Source organism: Octodon degus, unplaced genomic scaffold (assembly GCF_000260255.1).
Source record: "Octodon degus isolate 3935 unplaced genomic scaffold, OctDeg1.0 scaffold00499, whole genome shotgun sequence".
NCBI classification, from domain to species: Eukaryota; Metazoa; Chordata; class Mammalia; order Rodentia; family Octodontidae; genus Octodon; species Octodon degus.
This window is the reverse complement of record NW_004525075.1, coordinates 34,485-59,330: the sequence shown is the minus strand read 5'-3', so window position 1 is coordinate 59,330 and position 24,846 is coordinate 34,485. Positions and strand designations below refer to the sequence as shown.

General features: G+C 35.0%; 2 protein-coding genes and 1 pseudogene across 2 annotated transcripts in view; 1 reads left to right on the top strand and 2 right to left on the bottom strand.

Moving 5' to 3' along the window:
- The window catches only part of LOC101592314 (UDP-glucuronosyltransferase 2B17-like), an 8,213-nt gene extending 1,714 nt beyond the window's left edge, over positions 1–6,499 (bottom strand). The window contains exons 1-3 of the mRNA XM_023708724.1: positions 5,775–6,499; positions 4,466–4,614; positions 1,011–1,167 (exon numbers count right to left, since the gene is read on the bottom strand). Coding sequence (XP_023564492.1) covers positions 1,011–1,167; positions 4,466–4,614; positions 5,775–6,498 — 1,030 coding nt within the window. The 5' untranslated portion in view covers position 6,499. The remainder of the gene's footprint in view (positions 1–1,010; positions 1,168–4,465; positions 4,615–5,774) is intronic.
- The window catches only part of LOC101591665 (UDP-glucuronosyltransferase 2B31-like), a 210,242-nt gene that overhangs the window by 175,246 nt on the left and 10,150 nt on the right, over positions 1–24,846 (bottom strand). The gene's annotated exons all lie outside the window — the stretch shown is intronic.
- Positions 17,565–24,846, top strand: part of LOC105741348 — a 17,134-nt pseudogene continuing 9,852 nt past the window's right edge.

The window sequence follows — 24,846 nt, the reverse complement described above, 5'->3', positions numbered from 1 at the left end:
AAATATATTAATGGGCATTTTGATGAAAATTCATTGTATTTATCACTACCACTAGGATTGGAAACTGAATTAATGAAATAAGAGTTTGTTTGCAAATCCTAAGCATGCAGCTTTACCATAAAAGTACATATATTTTAGTGTTTAAATTTTCTTCAATGGACACTTTCCTCTTCCATGATGCTGCACAAACTATTGATAGCATAGATGAAAATAGCCTAAGCATTTCATTACCTTGTCTAAAATGACATGCTGATCTTAGAAGTTCTAAACAGTCTTTCTATAGTGGAGCATCACTTACTATTAGTTGAGCTATATTAAATGTGGGAATGTTTCAAATAGCATCATGTTGGCACCTAAAAATTGGCTTAAGAGATGACAGAACTCTTATATCTGAGAGTAACTAAAATCTACTGTAGTTCCTAGCTATTCAAAATTATACTTGAATCATATATGTTAGAAAAGTAATCCCTATTATAAAAATGGTTTCTGAACATTTTCCTAGACAGTCTTCTTCCAGTTTCACTGTTACTTTCCTTTTGCTTTCATGATTGGAAGGACATTAAACTGAAGAAATACAAGCAGTCTTTTGGCAGAATATTTCAAAATCTACCGATTCCAGAATAAAGGAAGTAGACAGCAGCTGTATAAGGGAAAAGGATTTTAATATGTTTCTGCTTCAGATATGGGTGAGGTTTACTCAGGTTAGTTTGTGTCATTTTTCAATTAACATGGACAGTGGGTACTTGGAGCCTGAGTTGGCCACTCTTGCTTTTATCTGCTCTGAATATCACCATGAAAAGCACATTAAACAAGTCTATCCCAAATTCAGATATATAAAGTGGAGAAGACATCCTGAAAATCTTAAATTATATGATTTATTTCAAACTTCTTTCAGTATCTGGTTGTCATTGTGATAACCACTATTAAGTAAAATTTAACTACCCTGTAGGTAAAAAGAGCACTTTTATGAAATCAAATCTTTGCAGAGTTTGGTAATTTCTCTAATAGACCTTTGCCATTAAGTACTTTGCCAACCTTCTGTGGAATCTGTGCCAGGTCTGAAGCAATCGCATTTGCCATGGCTTCTGTCATGGTACTGATCATTGACCCCAGAGAAAACAACACAATTCCGTGTTCCCCAGAGCTTTGCACAAAATTTTCCATTTCCTGTGCAAAGAGAATTGCTTCCATTAGAAAAAAATACAAGAACACAGCAAACTCTTTTAAAAACAGTGTCATTTTTAAAAAAATACGTAAATAATTAATTCAATTATGGGAAAATCTGATAAAAGTTTCATGAGAATAAATTTCACAATCTTTAAATGTATAATTTCAGTGAAATGTTTGTGTAATCAATGCCACAATCAATTATTTCTTGTACAAATACAAACTTCTGTTTAATATGTTTTTAAGTCAATATTAGGTTTTTTAAAGTCTGTATTCTTATGTTTTCATTTACTTCTAGGAAAACTGAATTTATTCATTTTCTCTTCCTTTTTTATCATTTACTCTTATTTTGGAACATAAACCATTATTGAAGATTTTTTTGTCACCCATGCACACAGTTATAATATACACATATATACTTCATTTAATCTGAAGCTTCTTTTATGGCTTATTTAGTGTTAAAAATGCATCTTAGCTAAAATATTTGTGATGGTGTGCTAGATAAAAATTTTCAATCATTTCTTGCATTCAGTTATTTAGGTTAGTTCTAGGGTATATTTTTATAAATAATTACTCGAGATGAATTATCCATTTTTGTTATGACTCTTCACATATACTAATGTTACTATGCTATATAGACAGCAAGTCTAAAAGTTGCTAAGAACTGATGCAAGTACAATTTTATTAATTTCTAAAAAAACTAAAATTTGAAAATTTGTACAATGTAGTAATAGATATAATTATTATTATTATTATTATTATTATTATTATTGCCATTATTCTGTTTTTGGTGTTCTTTTCTCTTTTTTCTCTTCATGTAATTCTTCTCCTAACACTGCTATATTTTAGATGATATTGTGTGCATTCAGGGTGGTATGGGCATAGACTGTATATATATTAATTAAGAAATTTTCATGTATGTATACTTGTGGAGTTCTTGCAAAGACTTAATAAATTTTCTTCGAAATGAATATTGTGTTTTTACCACTTTATCAGATTTCAGTTCTTATATTTCTGCCAATAAGATGGTAAACAAAAAGAACTTTAAAAAATAACATATATACTCAAACAGGTAAGAAATTTCATTTGGACATATATCTTAGAAATATGACAAATTACACTATGTTAGATTTTGTGTCCTTTCATAAGAACTGTCCTTATCTACAATCCCAGAGTTTATTTTAATTCACATCAATTATAGGAATTATGAGGTACTTAATTTCTTTACAGTGGATATTTCTTTGCACACATTCTGAAAGGTACTGTTGATTTCATGACCATATCTGAGAAGGTAACTTCCTGTGGTATCCTACAACTTGACCCATGGTGTTAAATAACTTTTTCAGTAAAATCCATCTCTTTTTACACTAAGTAGTAATATTATAGGATGTTAAGCGAGTAGTGGCCTTGATTCTGCATGCAAAACAAGGAAATGTTAAATTTGACAACAAATATTGCTGTGGGCTCACAAGGATGCTGTGGTACAGTTTTCTTTATGTAATCTGAAATACAAACAAAGAACTTCAGTGGTTCCCATAATATTTCCTCATTTCATCTTAATCTTGTTGCCTGCATTTATGCATTGCCTTTTAAACAAGTCTATAGCATTTCATTTTTTGTAACTTGAATTTTTGTCTTAAGATTTATGGGCATCAGATCCCACTTAATGAAATGCCATCTAAAGTGCTTCTGAAACTTTGTATAATTATACCAGAAACAAGGCACCAGTGACATCAATAGACCCACTCATCATTAATTCTGGATGACTGAATAAATGCTTCTGTTGTTTTCTTTCAAATATGTTGAATTTCCTTCACAAGAAACTCAATAGAAATTCAAATTTAATTGTATGAGTAGAAATGGTATATGTATGAATATGTTTGTCTAGATTGCAGTCACATGTTACAAATACCTTCTAATGCTTCCCAATTATACCATAATGCATCTCTGAAATCTCATCCATTGATACTATCTTTGGGGATTATTTTAAAGGCAGAAATCTGATAATCTCTTCCTATTTCAATTCTTTTTCTGTCTCTCTAATGTTTTCATTAGACATGGCTGACTATGATCTAGTTCTAAATTACCCAACTTGCAAAATCAGCATCATAATAAGCTTTCAGTTCTTGAGATTTGGTCTTCACATTTTAAAAAATATCTTTAGTTGTTACAGGTCTCACGACGGATCTTGGACTCACAGTGATCCTACTGATTTCAGCCTCCACAAAGCTGGAATTACAGACATGAACCACTTCACCTCGACTCTGTGGTCAGCTCACCCTGCCCTTGACATGGGGCTTCAGAGGCATGTGGTGTCAGTGTTCAAAGAAAGATCCCTGTGCCTACCTAAGCTTGTGTAAGCAAGGACTTTAGTCAGCTGAACTATCTAGATGACACCTGTACTTATCATTTTAACAATTCTATTTTGGTTCTTTACTTTTCATCACTTGGCCTGTTCCTGCACTTGCTCATTTGTCGTTATTAGCAATTTAAATGGGACAGAATATAATAAAAAAGAAAGTTCTCTTAGTATTTTAGTGCTTCCCTTTAAAGTTATAATTCACATAAATTTTATTACTTAATTTTACTCTATCTTTTCAAATAGTATATAAGATTTTAACGGGGCACAGTGTCTATGTTCTTTTATTTAACATATGGCAGGATACACTAGTCAGTTTATATATTTTGAATAACAATAGAATTAAAATATGTACAATGAAGGGCCAGCCAGATGACATGGTGAAATTGAAGGCCTATAGAGGAAGATACAGGATAATTGGGACTGGGAGTGGTGGCAAGCCCATTTAAGTCTAGTGCTTGGGAGACTGAAAACAAGATGAGCACTATGTCTGATCTCTGCATGAGACACTATAGAACATGCACTAAATACATAAAATTAAAAACAAAAACGTAATGTGAACAATGAGGAACAAAATTTAAGGGACACTATCCTGAAACTTCTCTGGTTCATTCTGTGTTCTTTTTCTGATGGGAATGAAATACATCCATTAGAGATGAAATCCAAGTATACTTGTTTTCAAACAAAGTCTTGCAATACAATCATTGAATTTGATATGTTACCCAGGCTTGTGTGAACCAGTGGATCTACTACCTCAGTCTCTGGATTTCTAGTATTACAGACATATGATACCAAACCCAACTAAAATATAAGTTGCTATTTAGCAAGCGACTGTTTTCCTTTTCTCATATCTTTCTCATTATGAGTCAAGACTGAAGGAATAGAGCTGAATATTCTCACTGAAAATTAAAACACAAATTAAAGCAAGAACATATTTACCTTAGGCAGTGGTTTGGGAGGTTTGCATTGGAGTCCCCCAACAAACTCAACATTTGGTAAGGTTGGACGAGGAAATTCCATATCCCAGTAGCTCCGAATAAGCCACATATCTGCCTTTCGCATTGTCTCATATAATGTAGTGGGTTTTCCTGTATTTCAAAGGAGAAAAGAAAGTAGAAAATGTAGATAATCTTCAATGACAAATATAGGTTGTGTAGAAATAATAATTTTATATTTTATATAATGGTCAAATGTTTCTGAGAGAAAAATAGATTCAAAAGACACTATGTCTGTAATATTACCTCACTGTATTCCCTATCAGAAGCCGACATTAAAATAATTATTATACAATAAAGCAAATATTTCTTTCTCTAATCAATTATAAGTAAATATTCAGCTTGAGAGTTAGGTGAGCCTACCATAGCCAAGGAAAAATGTCTTTCAGGAATTCCATAGATTCTACCCTTAAACAAATTGAGAACTAATTCAAGTGACCATGACTGCTATAAGACTGTGGCTGAAATTTTTGCAACTCCCATTGCTTTTGGTTCATTTATTAGTACGATACTACGTATTAGTCATTTATAAGCATTTGTTTACATCACTTGAGTAATGTGCAGAAATCACAGAAACACAGATTTGACCTTATACTTCACTGTAAGTCATTCTTTTTTCAAGAGAAAAGCATGATAAAATATAATATATAATTGCTACGCTTCTAAAGATATTAAACCTCTAAAATGGATGATTGGTACTGACACTTCATAGCATGTGTAATCATCAGAATATCCAAGTTATAACACATAAGTCTGTGATAAAACATCGTATTTTAGAAGAGAACAGTTGTCCTTTAGATAACACAAATTTCCTTGTTAATTTTAGGTAAGGATACTGATATGCTCATGAAAACAGTCGTTCCCTCAATGCTTAGATATTTTTGCTACAAACATGTAACACTTTCAACTCCTAGTCTTCATTCATAAATACATTAGGAAAGTGCTTAATAACTCTTATTTCAAATGAAAGGAATACAAAATTAATATAAAATTGCAAGTTTTAAGTCTGAAAGCATCATTTTAGAACTATGTGACATCCCAGAACTGTCTATGCAATTAGAGAGCCTCTGACTGCTATTTGACCTTGTAATGTAAATATTGCTGCTATGTCTGTGAGATTGACAGATAATTCCAATTTTTACATTATCACTACCTATAAAGTACAAATTCTTCTTATTGTACTTTCATTCAAACTTATTTGCAAAAGCACAGTATTGTAAAGATCTCCCTCTGTTCATTAAAATATGACTTACCTAAAATTTCACTGTACATTTTATTCCAATTTTTCTCATTAAATGTTTCAAACCAAAAGTCAAAGTAAAGCATGCAGATCATGTTTTTCACTCTTTCTATGAAAGTCATTTGACCACTTAAGCCTGACAACATAACAGGTACATAAGAAGGAGGAAGTGGAAGCCCTCCTGCTACTTTTTCTACTTGGAATCCAGGGGAGAAGCGAAGACTGTACACGAAGGGTAGTTTCAAAAGCTCAGCCACCAGCTCACCACAGGGAGCAATGGGATCTGCGAGAAGAACATCAAATTTTGATTCTTGTAGTTTTGACATAAGCTTCTTATTTGAAACTACATCTTTACAAACATTCTCCCAAACACTTGAATATTTCATTAAAATGTTTTCAGCCACTGGAAAGTATTCCAAGCATGTGTTTATTGGTAGAATATCCATCCACATAGTGATCATTTCATTGTATAAGTTTTTCATTTGTTCTTCACTGGTAGATGTAGCAAATGTTTCAAATTTAATACCAGATGGTGCACTACCATCAACAAAAATGAAACTTGAAGGTATCAGAACTGTCACCTCATGTCCTCTCTGGATGAGTTCTTCTAATATGTTCTTCATAACCAACCAAGGGCTGTATTCCATGGGCCATACCAGAACCTTTCCACAGCTACCAGAGTGGAAATAACTGCAAAATTGTAGCAGTAACAGAGTTGAGATCCACTTCATGGACATTTTTGTAAAATGTTCTATTTCCTTTCATATTGTATAACTTTCTGCTGTTACTCCAGTCTACTTACATGGAAAATTTACCCAAGAAGTTAAAAGATAACTCAGACTGGTCAAAGTAAATACATCAAACTGGCCGAGCATGAGGATTGGTGCAGACAGAAATACAAATGTGAATTATGATGTGTTTTTATGAAAACATTTCATTTCTCTTATGATTAAGTGATTTCAGCTAGTTTGAACCCAAAGACCAGCATGTGTCAGACATCTGGACTATATAACCAATGTAAATATCATACAAAACCAGTGACAAATGCACAGAAACTAAACTTGCTGTGATGTAACATAGATCTAGTGATACAGTACTTAAACTAGTGAAATGCAATTCTTGAAACTCATGACTCAAAAAAAGGGGGGAAGGCAAAATACCTCACTGGACTAAGTGCCTGTTTAGGAAAGCACAGGTACAAGAACTTGATCAACAGCACCACATGTCAAACTGGTCCTGCCCCTCAGGTGTGCTCAGCCTGACTCCAGGTATGGTGGTGCAAGGCTGTAATCCCAGTGCTGGCGAGGCTAAAAGCTAGACTATCACTATGAGACTGAGCTGCACAATGAGACCGTGCCCCAACCTCTTTAAAAGTGATAATAATAAACAATAATAGAAAGAAGAAAATTTTAATTTATTTTAATTTATTTATTTATTTATTTATTTATTTATTTATTTTTGTGGAATGGGAGATTGAACTCCAGCCCTTGTTCTTGCCAGAAAAGTGCTTATTTCACTGAACCATCTCCCTATACAACAAAATTTTTTTAAAACATATGACAATAAATTTTATAAGAATTGTGATGAGATATAATGCAGATATATAAAATTAAATAAAGGATTTTCACGTGCCATTTACTGTTTTTTAATACAGTTACAGGAACATAACATTAGAAGTCTCAGGTTTAAATCATCTTGATACTCTAATAACTTTTTTTGTGTACTCTCTCTTTAACAAAATCAAAACAAGGAAAAACAGCAATGATTACTCTAATATTTTTAAGGAAGAGTGCTAAAGTAAAGGGAAGATGTGGCAGGATGTGAAGAGCACAGATATTCACAATGGCCACATAAAGAAGAATACTATGCACACAGCTTTCCTCGACCTGTGGTTTTTCAGAACAGAGAATGGCTTTGTAAGAGGAACAGAATTAAAATCCTTATGAATTGCTATTCAAGCTACAGACACATGAAATGTTTGCTATTGGAACATCTGTGAGCTGAGGTGAGTTTGATGACCTGCCCTTTTATCTCAGTATTGCACTCCTGTAAACAAAGAATTTTTACTGTGTCACATGCTTTACTACCTACACTCATCTTACAGGGGACTCTACTACCTGCACATTTGGAGGGTTTTATGCAGTAATTTGCAAGCTTTCTACTTTTTCACTTTGCTTATCTCTGAATCCCAATCTATTGTTCCTGTGGAATCTCTGTAGCTCTGGAAGCCCTAGCCTGTGTGGCTCTGCTAACAAAACAAAAAATAATGTGTAACTAGTCTATATTCCTGCTGCTTTTCACATCCTTGGTATTTTCCTGTCATCTGTGCTGGACACTGCCACATAGATGAGTTTGTACTATGAATATTTTGGCTCATAAAAGCTTTTAGAAATAAATAGTCAGCAGCATTTACAGATCAAAGACAATTCCCCATGAATGGGACACACATTGGAAGTTCATTCATCTTCATCACCAAACAAGAACTGTGGTTTTTCTTCTATAACTGACATTTGCTGTATATTCTTTTGCAGTTAACTAACCAGTTTTACATTTTCTCTAAGTCCCCCATACAAACACCAAGCCACACATACCTCTATTTCTCTTCAGGGTATCCACTCACTTTCTTCAAGTGTGCACATTTAAAATTATACCTAATAAATATATTTTTGTTACTTACTGATAAATCTTTTGTTAATATGATGGGAGTAGTGACACTGCACTTTCACCCAGGCATGGGACAAGACATGGCTTCCCTATCTCCACTTCCTAGATGTCCTTGTATCTGCTCTGGAGAGTTATCTTAATTCTAATGTTTCAATGTACCTAATTAAAACTAAGCATGGTGGTGCATGTCTGTAATCCTAGTACTTGGGAGACTGAGACAGGTGCATCACTTGTGAATTTGATGCCAACCTGGCCTAAATAGTATGCTCAAGATCAACCTGAACTACATACTGTGACTCTATACCTAAAACAGTTGAAAATAAAGAAATTGCAAAAGCTTCATCAATCCTTGGAAATTAAACAGCGCAACAATGAATAATCTATTGAACATAGATGAAATTTAAGAAAATACTTAACAGTAATTACAAATGAAAATTCAAGTGCCAGCCAAATGGCTCAGCAGATTAATGTGCCTGCATATAGGTGTGCAGGGGTGGGTGGTTCGATCCCCAGGCCTATCATGCCAGCCTGGCCCCAAGGCTCACTGAGACATCAATAGAGCCTGGACATGGTTCACGTGCCTGTAATCCCAGCACTTGGGAGGATGTAAACAGTTGGATCACTACAAGTTGATCTAGTAATGTGACCCTGAACATGCTATAGACCCTTCCTTAAAATTAAAAAAAAAAAAAGAAAAATAAAGGAAAGAAAATTCAGATGTAACTTAACAGAACTTCTGGGGTGCAATGGATGTAGTCCTAAGAGAAACTTATAGCAAGAAATTTCTCATCAGATAAAAGAACAAGCACAAATACACAATATTGTAATATATGTTAGTATACATACTAAGGTACTAAACAAAAATTAATTAAAGCTCAAAGAGGCAAAGAAACTGTAAAGATCAGAAAATAAGTTTCTCAAAAGAGGTTAATAAATCAATACAAAAAATGAGTCAAATTGAAAAACTAAATAAAATTCATAAACACCTGTAAAACCTTATCAAAAAAGAAAAAAATTCAAATCCATGTAATAAGAAATGAAATCAATAACTGCTGTCATGCAACAGGTATTTTCCATCAGTCATTGATATGTTAAACTTCAAATCCTTACAGAATGTGAAAAAAATAAGTAAAAAAATGATGATAAAAATAGAAATAAACAATAACAAAATTTTATACAGAAATTTAGAAGTCTAACCATATACAATATTGTAGCAGGACAGTCCTGTGACATTTTTTGTGTGTCTTCTTTCATTTATTACCTTTTTTTGTTTTTTCTCAACAAACATTCACTTGAGAGAGAGTACAGCAGTAATTGCTATGACATTAGAAGCTGTTATCTCTAAGGTGTTTGATATTCAAGCAGATACTAATGTTAAGCTCAACAGCTTATGTTTTAGGGTAATAATATCATTAAGCTTCCTTTCTGGAGGGCTAACAACTTCAGTTTTTAGAATATTAGAGAAAAAGAAGGGCTACATGGACTGTCAACATTGTGGCACTAATACTTAAAGGTCAGTTAGAACTCAGGTCATAATAGAACCTCTAATGTAGCATCTTATAACTTAGTGGTGCCCCAAATTTTCTAATCAAGAAGATGATGGGACCACAGAGGATAGTGATCGATGAAGTACAGTGTCCCTGAAGAGAATCACGTAGAGAGAAAATGTTCAGTCTTTCACAGAGATTGGTTTTCGGTTCCACAGTCGCCATCTTAGATCGATCCCTCACAGAGAGCAAATTGGTCAAGCAATGGCTATTCCTCATCCACATGGCTGACACTGACATAGGATCTACAAATTTCTGTGCAGCATTTCAGGACAAATCCTGAGGGGGTTCGACTGACCTTGTCAGATACAAGCATTACAGTTTTTGGTATATAGTTCTTGCTTTATCTTGGTCTTAGCCATCCAGCAGAAAAGCATAAAAATGGGGCATAAAAAGTAAAACCAATATTAATATGCTGAGCTGTAAAAGGCTCAAGCTAAAACTTCTGACATTGGTAGTCTTGTGGGTAACCCACTACTATTATGGACTATTGGACTTATTGGATTACTATGTTGAATTCATGCACATAGAATATATGAATGGTAATGTAATATCCATCTCTGACAAAAGTAAACAAAAAGGGGATATAAAAGAAGGACTATTTTGGATCTATATATATATATCAGCATAGATATACAGTTACTTTCTCTTAGTTCAATGAGAAGAAAGGTTTGAACTAATAATATTTAGAGAAGATATCATGTATGAATCTTGTACTATGAGTAACTATTATGAAGACAATATGCAATTTTTAATTATTGTAACTGTCCCACTGACCAGTTTTGAAACTGTCTCATTGTTATTTCTTTCTCAATAAAATTAATAAAATAATGTTACTGTCACATGATGTAAAAAACAAGGAACAGATTCTTAGGTATAAATGAATGGCTAAAACTAAAAAAGGAAGAGAGAAAAATTGTCAGTATTTCAACTTCAGGCAATGAAGTTGAAAATGTAATAAAAAACCTACCAAGAAGAAAAGGGGCCAGGTCCTCATGGATTTATAGCTGAATTCTACAAAAAAATTTCAAGACATTTTTATTTCAAGTACTCTCAAAACATCTAAAGATATTTGTAGTGAAACAACTCTCCTAGGTTCATTTCTGGAGGTATTACTCTCATACCAAGACAAGAGCAAGACCCAACCACAAGAACTCCAAGCCAATCTTCCTAAAGAACATGTATGCAAAAACCTCAATAAATTGCAATCAAACAGAATGCAGCAAATCATGTACAAAATTATATACTATGAACAGGTGTTATTCATTCCAGTAGTTCAAAGATGGTTCAATATGTGCAAATTCATAAAATAATATAGTATATTAACAAGCTGAAAGAAGACAAACATATGATCATCTCAATAGATGCAGAAAAATCTTTTGACAAAGACTCATTCGTGATAAAAGAAAAATCCCTACAGAAAATTGAAATAGATTGTCTTTATCTCAAGCTAATAAATGTTATCTATAAAAAGTCAGTAGCCAACATTATATACTAAATGAACAAAAAACAATGGCCTTCAATTTAAAATCAGGAACAAGACATGGATGTACAATGTCACCACTCCAATTCAATATAGTTCTCAAAACATTAGCCAGAACATTTAGATGAGAGATACAATAGGAATAATGATTGAAAAGAATTGAAATTATCATTATTTACAGATGACATAATTCTTTATATAGAAGACCCCGAAAACACCAAATAGTGTATTGCAGATTATCCAAGTTCAATACCAAAACTAATGTGCAAACATGAATAGCATTGCTGTGCACAAAAAAGGAACACATGAAGAAAAATTAAGGAAATCATGGCTTAACATGATAACACCTAAACAAAGCAAAATATTTAGGAATTAACAAAAATCACAGTACTCTTAGAAAACAGATTGAAGTGGATATGAGAAAATGAGACATATTCCTTGCTCTTGGATTGGAAGAACCAACATTATGAAAATGGCCAAACTCCCAAAAGTACTATGAGGATTCAAACAATTTCCAATGAAAATATCACTACTAGACCTCACAGATCTGGAGGAAACGTTCCTACAATTTAAGGGAAACTTGAAGAGACCTCAAATATCACAAGCAGTCTTGGGCAACAAAGGAAATAAGAAGACATTTTTAATCCCTGACTGAAATGCTACACTAGAGCTACTGTGATAAAATCAGAATGGTAATGACAACCTGAGAATCAATGGAATAGATTGCAAAGACAACTACAAATTCATTCAGCCACTATATCTTTGACAAAGGGACCAAACTTTCTCACTGGAAGTCATATTGCCTCTTTAATAGACAGCAATTGGAAAACTAGTTCTCCACATGCTGAAGACTAAAATTAGACTCATGTCTGTCACCATTAACTAAACCAAAAACAACCTGCACAGGAAATAATAAAAGAAAAATTAACATCTTATTTGAAACTCATCTTATTTAAAAGGTTCTGAAAGTCAAAATAAATCACCATCAGAGTACAAAGAAAATTCATATTTTGAGGAAAAATTTAGCCACATCCATTTCACAAAGGACTTCTATCTCCAACTACAAAGAATCTTTAAAAATCAGGACACCAAAATCCAAAAACCTAATTTAAAAATGAGCATCTGAAATGAATGCACACTTCTCACATGTGGAAATACAAATGGCAAATAAATATGTAAAAAATTATTTAACTTCATTGGTAATTAAAGAAATGTAAATTAAAACAACACTGAGATTTATCTGACCCAATAATGAATGGCTATCATCAAGAAGTCAAACTTCACCTCAGCAGGTCTAACCAGGAAGAAGCCTGAGGAATGGCAGCCAGGGGGACCTGGAGGGGTCATTCTACTGCAGTCAATCTAGCAGGAATGAGCCACAGAACCTGAAGCAATGGGATGAAGCAGGTCTCCTCCACCTCAGCATGCCAACCAGATAGGAGCCACAGGACACACAGCCGGTGGGGCCTAGTGGTCCACCTGGAGTGGACCACAGGACACACAGCCGGTGGGGCCTAGTGGTCCACCTGGAGTGGACCCAGCTGGCAGGAGCCAAACTCAGCAAGCAGAACAGTCCTTCCAGTCAAGTTCAAGTTAAGTAGATCTAGATCAGTTGAATAGATGTGTCCTGCTGGGCCCAACTAAACGCAGACCGAGGCCCAGACCTCCAGTAGCATCACTGGCACAGAGGAGGCAGCAGGTACCTGAGGTGAGGTAGTCTGTCTGGTAGACTCCAGATACAAAAAGGGGATTTGCCCAGACAGAACTTAGGGAAACTAATTTAAATACAATGCCCAATTTAAGATCTGCTTTGCTACACAGCCTTAAACTGAGGGACAGACAGTACCTAATGGAAAATATTATCTCACTCTCAATTAATAGAGAAAGCAAAATCTCTGAACACACCAAACAAGAATCTCTGACACAAGAGAGATAACTGAAAAACAGACTCTTACAGAGAGGCTCTCTCACTAGGGTTATATAGCTATCTACTATAAAAACTTTCATGGAACAATATCAAAGAAATCAAAATAAAGAAATAGAAATGGACAAAAAGAAATAAAAAGTGTCATTTGTAAAACAGAAAATGACAAAAAGGAGAAAATTGCAATCTCAGGATCTGAGCCCACCCAGAACAAATACAGAAGATATCAGCATAGAAGAAATGGGAAGTCACACACCTGAAATCTCTGAAACAATAGCTACTGAGGTAACAAAAGAACTGCAGAAAGATATAGAGGAAATAAGATGAGAAAAAATCTCCCACACAGTAAAAAGAAAAAAGAAAAATGTAATGAAAGAATTATTAAACATTTCTAGAGAAGACAAAGAAACACCAAAAAGAATATTTCACAAAACAAACGTGCACAACGTGGCTTCCTTAAGTTGAGATCTAGAATTGTCGCAGAATACATTTCCATTGACCCCAGATAGACATCTCCAGGAGTTTTTATTGTGTTGGAGTTTGATACTCTGATATCAGTCCTGATTACACTACCCCTTAGGAAGCCCTAGTGTCGAAGGGTGGCATCTACCATTTCCCCAGCTCCCAGGCTCATTTGAAAAGCTTTTCGGACCTGGAAAATATACAGCATGGAGTGGAGTCTGCAAATTAAAGTTTTTCCAGTGTATGGAAATGGCATCAGTTCCTATTCCGTAGAAGACCTTAAAATGCCACTCTGAGAGCTGAGTCTGCTTTCTTTGTGGAGTTGAATTCAAAATAGTTTCATTTTGTTGTTCAATATATATTTATTTATTTAGTAAGGTAGTTAGTTAAGGTCACTGCATAGCTAATCATACTAATCTTCCTGTCTCAGCCTCCCAGTGCTGGTATTAGAGGCATGCTCCAAAATGCCTGGGTGCAGTTGCTTGAATGGTGCTGACATGAATGGCAGGTGATAGCAGGCATCTAACTCAAATCCTTGCACTTTCCAAGCAGGCATTAGATCATTCTACTCTCTCCGCAGCACACCCTGCCACATTTTAAAAGTAAAGTGAAGTGAAGCCAGAACATTGAACTGTTGAACAGCTGGAAAGTCATTCCTGCTCACCTCCTATGCAGCACAGGGCATCACTACTTACTTTATTTCATTAAATACCATCTTGCCTCTGAAGCAAAAGTGATTCTCTCCCTCAGCGCAAATCAAAGGAGGGTCCTGTGCAGGCCATTTATCTCTTGCCACACCTGAGATTGGCTGCCTGCCTTGTTCCAAGACCAATGAGAGATCCAGGTTTCTGTTTACCTTGATTGTTAACCTTGAAAATGTGACTTCATTACATACTTTATCATATTTCCTCCTGCTGCTCCTCTCACATCACACACTACACTGTGGCCCCACAGTGGTGAAGAGAAAAGGTCTACTAAGATGAATCACTTAATTAGTTCAGGGGCTCCAGGAGAAGCCTGAGATGGAAATGTAGCCAGAAAACAGAGAAAGAATAGCTGTACTTGTGATTTAGTGAACAGTGGAAGGAAAATACTGGCTACATTCCAGAAATGCCTCAGTTATTAAAATTGTTCCAGAATCTTTGACACTTTTGAGACACATCCATGACTGTGTCGTACTTCCAGTGAATTTCCATCGGTTTAAACTACCATCAACAATATTTTCTATGGGAACAAATTGTTTCTATTTTTGGCTCGTGCCCATACTACATGATTTATAGATGATAATGAGCCCACAAATAAGCTTCTTGCTACCTTCTTGGTCCTGCAAGGTAAACAATCATTTAGAGACCCCTAATTGATTTGCTTTAAATATAGTCACTGTCTGGTGAATACCATTAAAAAAACCATATAAATATATATTGTAAAATACATGTATTAAAATGATTATATAAATTTATGAATATTTATAGATGACATTATATAGGTTTAATTATACAGATGTTCATGTTACACTTGTAAAGGTTTACTTACATTCATCATAATTATATAGATTGCATGGAATTATTCGAGATCTAATTAAATATTGTATATAATTGAATTTATACTAAGCAATAAGATAAAATATGAATCCATTCACGTGTACAAACAAGATAAGTTTCTAGAAGTGAGAGATTGCACAAGCCAAGTACTCAGGAACCTTGGCCCCCTCAGCCATCCTAGCTGTCTCTGCTAGTGATTGTCAGCAGACACTAAGACAGTGGAAAAACTTTAAGCTTATGGCTTTTCTTCATCTTCTCTGAATGCTTCAGAACAACTTTGATAATGAATTTTCATGTGGGTTGGCATATGATTGATTTCCACCCAAGTACTTACTCTTAAAGTTTTAGAAAATGCTGCATTTTATGTTGAAAATACCCAAATGACCAAATAAAATAAAAATCAAACTACATTTCACTTTGATAATATGTATCATACATTGAAAATAAACATTTATTTTTATATTACATATTAAAATATTTAGCAGCTCTGTATTATGATCCTGAGGAGTTTACAGTCTTGATATAACTCCCACCTTTTAAATATCAAGTGTGCTGAATTTGTTTGCCTTCACATCTAAGAAAAGAATTCCAAGGAATGAAGGATAATTGTGGGAAAATTTTAAGGAGAGAGATAGGAAAGATCCCAAGTGCCACCAAAGCCACTTGTACAGCAACACTATAATTTGGTTTCAGTGTGCATCAAGCTATAACAAACTTAGCAGCTTTCAAGTACATATAGAGGCTTTGATAATATTAGCTCAAAAACAAAGTGAGTCATGTAGAAAGGGTACATGGAAAGAACAAGACAATTTTGGGAAAGGTTACATACAGATTCTCTGATCCCCTCACCTGTGTGACTGATGATTCTCAGTTTTGGGGATTTTGAGGACCAGACAATATGAAATATCATTTTACTATTCTTCAGACTATGCTATAAAACTGAGGCCAGTGTTACCTCAAATAAAGTAAGAGGAAACTATATGACTGGTTCTCATGGTGGCTGGATGGCGGAGAAGTCGCATAACCACAGTGCTCTTAAGGTAAGAGAAAATCTAAGGATAATATAAGATTCAAAAAATCTGGGGCCATCGGTAATAATTTCCATGAACTTTTCCCTTGTCCCACAAATCACGACCCCCCTTCTGCATTCCTCACTTGTTAATAAAATTTGAGTAACCACTGAAATCAATGTCTATCCCATAGGGACCTGATATCTACCAGTACCACTTGTACCATCAATATTGTCACTTCATCTTGATCCCTGACTTCCCCATATGCACACACTGTAATTTAGTGTGACCAGCCCCCTACCATGGCTGAAATTCGTGGTCTAAGTGGAATACTAATTATAATATTCTTCCAACTTATTACTTATCACTTGGGGAATCATGTACACCCAGTCATTGCATTTTTATCGTGAGGACTGATCATTCTCAGATATTCCTCCAGACAAAATTATGATGTCCTTAATTTTCTCTGTCATCTTTGAGTTCTGCATAACATAGGTACCCATAATATAAAATGGACATCTTGGAAGTGGTAGCCCTAATTTGAGTTAGAAGATAATGGATGTAGTTTCTATCTAGTTGCTTTGAGATGAGAAATGTTGAAGAGTAGATGATTTTCAGAGGCCTTCACCCAGAAAACTAATGACATGCACCTTTGATAGAAGTCATGTTGGAAAGCAATAGCAACATCAAAAAATGGACTACATAGGAATCAATCTAACAAAGGAAGTAAAAGAACACATACATTGTGAACCAAGTACTCTGAAAACAACAACAACAAAAAAAACAAGATATCAGAAACTGGAAAAATATCACTTGTTCATCTGTAGGAAGAGCAAGCTTAAAATGAAAAGACTCCCAATAAAATTATAGAGATTTAAAGCAAACCTGATAAAAATTCCAAGAGAAATTAGAGAAAATATCTACAAGAATTAGAGAAAATATTCCTGAAATTTATTTGGAGCCTGAAGAGACCTAGCATAACAAAAACATTTCTGAGCAACAAAGGCAAGGAGAAAAGCACAATTTGACATTTTAAGTGATACTACAGTTACTGGAACAAAAACAGCATGGTGTAGGAAGTAAACACATCTGGAAATTAATAGAACAAATAATAAGATGGAGAGAAGTGCTGCAAACTGTCTGGCCTGTAGCCTCTCTTCTTGGTTGAGGACATGACCAACCAGAACAATATTCTCTTCAAAGAAGAGAAAGCCCATAATTATACTATTTGGTCTGTCACCTGGTGGACAAACAAGAAGAAAAACACTGAAGCAGAGTAGTTCCAGGATCTCTGAATGACCTAGTGAAGGTCTGGAAATGTTCTGATGAGAGGCTGGACAAGCAGTGGATCCTGGAGAGTCACAGCTGGGGGTGACATCTGTAGACATCAGCCATATACTGCCCATGGCTGCATCCAGCTGTCTGGATGCACACATTCATCTCTGAGACTTAGGAAATAGCAAACAGATACAGTCCATAGATGCAAGACCTGTGGAAGCCTGGACTTTGGCCTTTTCTCAAGAATCCTGTTATCTGGCAACAGGAATTTATGTGGGAAAAGTGAAGAACTTTGGTATGTAAAGTGGAAAAAAACATAATTCTTTGGACATGATAGGAAAGTTCATTGTCAATTGCCAATATTCCTGACTGGAAGAACCTAGTCAGGTGAGCCATAGATTCAATCATGAACAATTTCTTATATTGCAACAGGCAAACTTTTGTATATGCTGGAAGCCATCCCATGCCCATCGATTCTTTGACCTTTTCTCTGGACCTGCAGCTCCTCTTCACTGCATCAGATGACGGCTACATCAAGATCTATGATGTAGAGCATGCCAACCTGGCCAGCACATTCAGGCTCTCCTTGGTGCTGAACATGGCCTTCTGTCCTGATGACACTCTTGATCTAAAGTTCATCTCACAAAAGTGTAAAAGTGTGAGATTTTAGAAGGACTTGTGTTCATACCTCTTTGATCACCAGGATTGGGTCTGGGGAGTAAAATACAATGGAAATGACTCAAAAATTTTGTCTGCTTATCTGTCGAGCCAGCGCGAACCCAGGAACAGTGAGTGTGTGGGAGAGCTTCTGGCTTCCCTGCACCAGCAGGACCTGACCGGTCCAAACCAGGCACAGAATGGGTGGGACCATCTTCCATTCCCTTGGGACACAACCACCACTGCACAGTCCCTCCCACTCCTGCCCAGTGAGGGAGAAATTTGCAGTTTTCTCGGGACCCCTAGATCCAGCCTTATCCCAGGCCCCGAGCATGTGTGGGAGAGCTTCCTTTCCTCCCTCCTCGACCTTGTCCCCTTCAGACTCAGCTCAGGCCTAGGATACAGGCCTAGGATAAAACTCTGCAGCTGCAGTCCTTGCATAGAGAGTAAGGGACAGAACCAACCAACTAGTCCAGGAGCAGAACATCTTGCCAGAGGGGGCACAACAGGTTCACTCCAAAGGGAAGCAGAAGGAAGAAGATGAGCACAGCAGCCAAGCCAGGCACAACTGGATAAATTGAAACTTTGTAGATCAGCACCTGAACTTCAGTAGGTGCTAAGGTTATAACTGCACCAAAGCTCTACAACAAAGAACAGAAGACAGTGCTATACAAAATGACAATGAGAAGAAACAAAATGAAATCTCAGACCCAAAGCCTAGCCATTAACAGTGCACAGAACACTAACACAGAACAAATTGGGAATCACACAGCTGAAATCAATGAATCAACAGCTTCCGAAATAAAGAACTGCAGAAAAGGTATAGAGGAACTCAGATTGAAAATGAAAAAATAAATTCCTGAGCTAATAGCATCTGCAGTAAAGAATCAAATGCAGAATCATATGGAGGAAACCCTATGTCTACCCAGAACAAGTGCAGAGGAAACAAGCTCAGATGAAATGTATGAATTAATAGAGTTGAAAGTAAATAAGCAACAATAGAAAGCTGTAGAGGAACACAAAACAGAATTCTTTTCAGAAATAAAAAAGAATTCTCTGAACTCATAACATCTGAAGTAAAGAATCAAATACAGAAACATATGGAGGAAACCCAATCTGAAAAACCTCTGCAGTAAAAGAATTAATACCTGCTTCTAAAGAAGACGTTGATAAAAGTAGAAGAGATTAAAAAATGATGGATTCCCTGAATGAGCAAAATGGAAAAGAAATAGATCACATTAAGCAGAGTCAAAGAGATATAAAGGACCTTACAATCTCAATCACAAGCTTGAAAAACCATTTGAGTGAAAGTGAAGACAGTGTTTAAGATCTTGAAGATGCTGGTGTAGCTAGTGAAAAGGTAACAAAAGATCTCTTAAAAACAACTAGGATGAAGGAAACAATAATCCATCTCTTGCAAGATGATGCAAAGATGAAAAATGTAAGACTAATAGGTATCAATGAGAAAGGAGTCAATATAAATGATATTAAAAAAATATGGACAGAAGTAATAGCAGAAAACTTCCCAAATATGAGAAAACAATCTGACATTCAGGTAACGGAAGCATACAGAAAGCCAAGTAAACTCAACCAAATTAGAAAAACAATGAGACATATAATAGTCAAGATCAGAGAAATCCAGCACAATAACATACCAAAAGGTTCTAGAGAAAAGAAGCAGATCACATTCAAAGGAAAACCAAAGGAATTACGGCCGACATCGCTTCACAAACCATGAAGGAAAGAAGAGCATAGAACAGAGAACTTCAAATTCTCTATGAAAACAAATTCCAAGAATGTATGCAATGTTTTAATTATTGAAACTGTCCTACCAAGTTGGTTAGAAACTGTCTTGTTGCTATTTGTTTCTCAATAAAATTATGGGAAAAAAATAAGTCAAAAAAAAAGAAAAAGAAAGAAAGAAAGAAAACAAATTCCAGCCAGACAAGTACACACTGCAAAACTCTTTTAAGTTTAACAGAGAAGTGAAAAATTTCAATGACAAAGAACAACTAAAGAAATTCATGATGAAAAACCAGCCCTACACAGGTTTCTCAAAGATGATCTAGTGAGGGAACAAAATGATCAGAAATCCACGAATGAGATCAGAAGCAATCAAATAAACAGGGCAAACAATTAAACACAGAAGAAAAAGGAGTAAGCAACAATAGGTAAATAACATGTCAATCATAAGTCAATACATCTCAATTATAATCATTGATGTAAATGGAAAAAATTCCCCAATTAAGAGAAAAAGACTGGCACAGTGGATTAAGAAACAAAATCCAAAAATATGCTGTAAGCAAGAAACACTTAACTCAAAAAGACATTCATAGACTGAAAGTCAAAGAATGGAAAACAATACTACATGCCCCAGCATCTCAGAAAAAAGCACCGGTAATAATCCTATACTCAGACAGTTTCAACTTCAAACCAAAATAATCAAACGTAATAAAAAAGGCCACTATATACTGGCTAGGGGAAAAATACAAGAGGAAGTGGTAACACTCATAAATATGTATGCATCAAACACGGGAGCACACAAGTATATAAAGCAAATCTTAATGGAAATGAAAAATCTAATATACAATACCACAATTTAAAAAGGAGACGTTAACACCAACTTATTCCAAAAGGATAGGTCAACCAGACAAAACCTTAGCAAAGAAATAAGACACTGAATGAGTGCTTGAAACAAATGGACTTGGTGGACATATACAGAGTGTTCCACACAAACACAGATGAATACACATTTTTATCAGCTGCACAATGGTCATTTTCTAAAATAGACCACACACTGATCCATAAGTCATGTGTAAGTATATGAAAGAAAACAGAAGTTATTCCATGCATATTATCTTATCACAGTACAATGAACTCTAAATAAATGACGAAAGGAACCAGAAAAAAAGCCTAAATACATGAAAATTAAACAACATCCTACTCAGCAATCCATGTGTCACAGAAGAAATTAAACAAAAAAATTCAATAATATCTATAAACCAAAAATTCAACCACAATGAAAATTAGAGCACAAATTATCAGAATTTATGGGATATGATGAAAGCAGTTCTCAGAGGGAAATTCATAGCTGTGAACTCACACATTTGGAAAACACAATAAGAACAAATAAACAAACTAATGCTACAAATCCTACAACTACAAAAGGAAGAGTAAGCCAAACTCAGAGCCGAAAAATGGGGAGAAATCATAAAGATTAGAGCAGAAATTAATTCAATTGAGAAGATGAAAACAGTTCAAAGAGTTAATGAAACAAAAAGCTGGTTCTTTGAAAGATTAAATAAAATAGATAAGCCCCTAGCTAAGCTCATCAAAAAAAGGAAAGAAAAAAATCAAAATACAAGCAATAAGGAATGAAAAGTGCATAACCACAGATCCAGTGGAAATTCAGAAGATTATCAATACCTCCTTTGAGAATCTTTGCTCTCACAGAATAGCAGACACAGAGGAAATGAACAGATTCCCAGAAAAGAACAAATTACCAAAACTGAATCGACAAGGTATAACCACTCTCAATAGCCCAACAAAAGCCAATAAAATACGAGATGTAATTAAAAACCTACGGACATAGAAAAGTCTAGATCTGGATAGATTCACAGATGAATTTTGCAAGAAATTTGCAAAAGATGTAGTCCCTGTAATTCTCAAAATCTTCAATGAAATTAAAAAGGAAGTAATCCTTCCAAAATCATTCCTGGAGGCAAGTATTACATAGACACCAAAACCAGGAAAATACAGAACTGAAAAAGAGAAATACAGGCCAATTTCCCTCACAAACATAGATGCCGAAATCCTCAATAAAATACTAGAAAAGAGAATACAGCAAATCATCAAGAATATCATACACCATGACCAGGTAGGATTCATCCCAGGGATGCAAGGATCGTTCAATATTTGAAAATCTATAAATGTAATACACTATATCAATAGAGCGAAAACTAAAAACCACATGATCATCTCCATTGATGCAGAAAAGGCTTTTGACAAAGTTCAAAACTCATTCATGTTCAAAGTCCTACAGAAAATTGGAATACATGGCCTCAACTTCAACCTGGTAAAAGCCATTTATAAAAATTCAATGGCTAACATAATTCTAAATGGGCAAAAAATGAAATCTTTTACTTTTCGATCTGGTACAAGACAAGGATGTCCTCTATCACCACTCCTATTCAATATGGTTCGGGAATCATTAGCTAGAACCATTAGACAAGAGAAAGAAATAAAAAATAAGAATATGTAAAGAAATTAATTTATCACTATGTGCAGATGACATGATAGTTTATTTGCAAGAATCAAAAAACTCCAAAAAGTACTTACAAGAATTAATACAGAAATTCAGTAGCATAGAATGATACAAAGTCAATACCCAAAAGTCAATAGCATTCTTCTTCAAAGATAACAAAAACACTGAACAAGAAGTAATAGATACAATACCTTTTATAATAGTAACGAGAAAAAATGAAATACCTTGGAATGAATCTTACTATAAAAGTCAAAGATCTTTTCAGGAAAATTACAGTACTCATAAAAAAGACATTGTAGAGGATTTCAGAAAATGGAAAGATATTCCATGCTTCTGGATAGGAATAACCAACATCATGAAGATAGACATACTCCCACGATTACTGTACAGGTTTAATGCAATCTCTATCAATCTTCTACCACACACTTCACAAACCTAGACAAATTGTTCCTAAAATTTATTCAGAACCAAAAAAAGACCTAGAATAGCAAAGGCAATCCTGGGGGAAAAAGGACAAGAAAGGAGGCATTACAATTCCTGATTTGAAAATATTCTACAAGACTACTGTGAAAAAATCACCATGGTACTGGTAAAGAAATGGACCTGAGGATCAATGAAATAGATTAGAAGATGCTGAAGCCTCTACAAGCACATTCAGCCATCTTAATTTTGACAAAGGGGCGAAACATACTCACTGGAAGAAAGATAGCCTCTTTGACAAATGGTGCTGTAAAAACCTGCTCTCTTCATGCCAAAAATTAAAACTTGACCCAGGTCTAGCTAAATTCAAAATTGAGAAAAGACCTAAAAATTAAAACAGAGACACTAAATCTCTGGAAGAGAAAGTAGGAGGAACTCTTGAAGACATAGGGGAAGGCAAAGTGTTCATGAGCAAAAATCAAATTGCATGGAAAATACTTCAAATAATTAACAACTGGGGCCTGCTCTTATTGAGAAGTTTTTTGCATGTCAAAAGAAATTACCAACAAAGTGAAAAGACAATCCACCAATGTGGAAAATATCTTGACAAATAATTACTCAGACAAGAGTCTGCTGTCTAGAATTTATAAACAACTAAAAACACTAGGGCCCCAAAATTTAAAGATTCAATCCAGAAATGGGCATCCAAAATGAACACACAGGTCTCAGAGGATTAAATTAAAAAAGTGAATAAATATGTGAAAAAATGCTCCGCATCACTAGCCATTGGTGAAATGCAAATTAAATAGCATCGAGATGCTATCTCACACCAGAAAGAATGGTTATCATAAAAAAAATCAACCAACAACAAATGTTGGAGAGATTGTGGGGAAAAAGGAACCCTTCTCCACTGTTGATGTGAATGTACACTGGTGCAACCATTATGGAAATTATTGTGGGGACTCTAGAAAACGTGGACTAGAAACCATTTTTAAACCTCCTATTCCTCTACTGGGAATTTTCCCGGAGGATCTGGAAATATTATACCATAGTGATATATGTGTGTCTATGTTTATAGCAGCACAATTTATGATAGCTAAATCTTGGAAACAACCAAGATTCCCAGCACCTAAGGTATGGGTGAAGAAGATATGGTATTTTTATACAATGGAATATTACTCAGCTATAAATAATGATAAACTTGAGGGCTTTGTATTTAAGTGGTTGCCACTTGAAGATATACTCACACATGAAATAAATCAGACACACATGTGTAAATATTATTTCCCTAGTATAAGAACTCAAAAGAAGAAACACAAATAAAAAGGTATAATGCAATTAAAAGGAAAGCAAGAACTTGAGGAATAGACAAGAGAGAGCAAGGACAAGATCTAGGAAACATGACAGAGGCAAGCCATACAGTTGTAAGTACAAAATGCATAAGGCAATGATCCTGAGAAGGTTCAGAAGATTTTTGAATCTAGCAGTTAATTGGAAGGATTCTCCCCCTGATTAACTACATATGCTGACACCTGTGAACTAAGAAACTGCATTGAAAATGGCAATTTGTAATTGTAGGTTCATGCTTGGAGTGCCTATCATTCTGATCTTCTGAATACCTGCTGCTTGTCATGACACGCCAATTGCTGCCATGTTGTCTCTCGGGTAGATGATTGTTTAAAAAGGAAGAGGATGGTGAATGAATGCAGGAGACAGAAAAAGGAGAGTTCCAGGACTCTTCTGCATCAGTGCTGTATATGGTTATATTTCTGGACTTATTTGTAAACATATGTAATTTTTTATTCCTATTTTTTAAATATATTTTAATTTTTTAA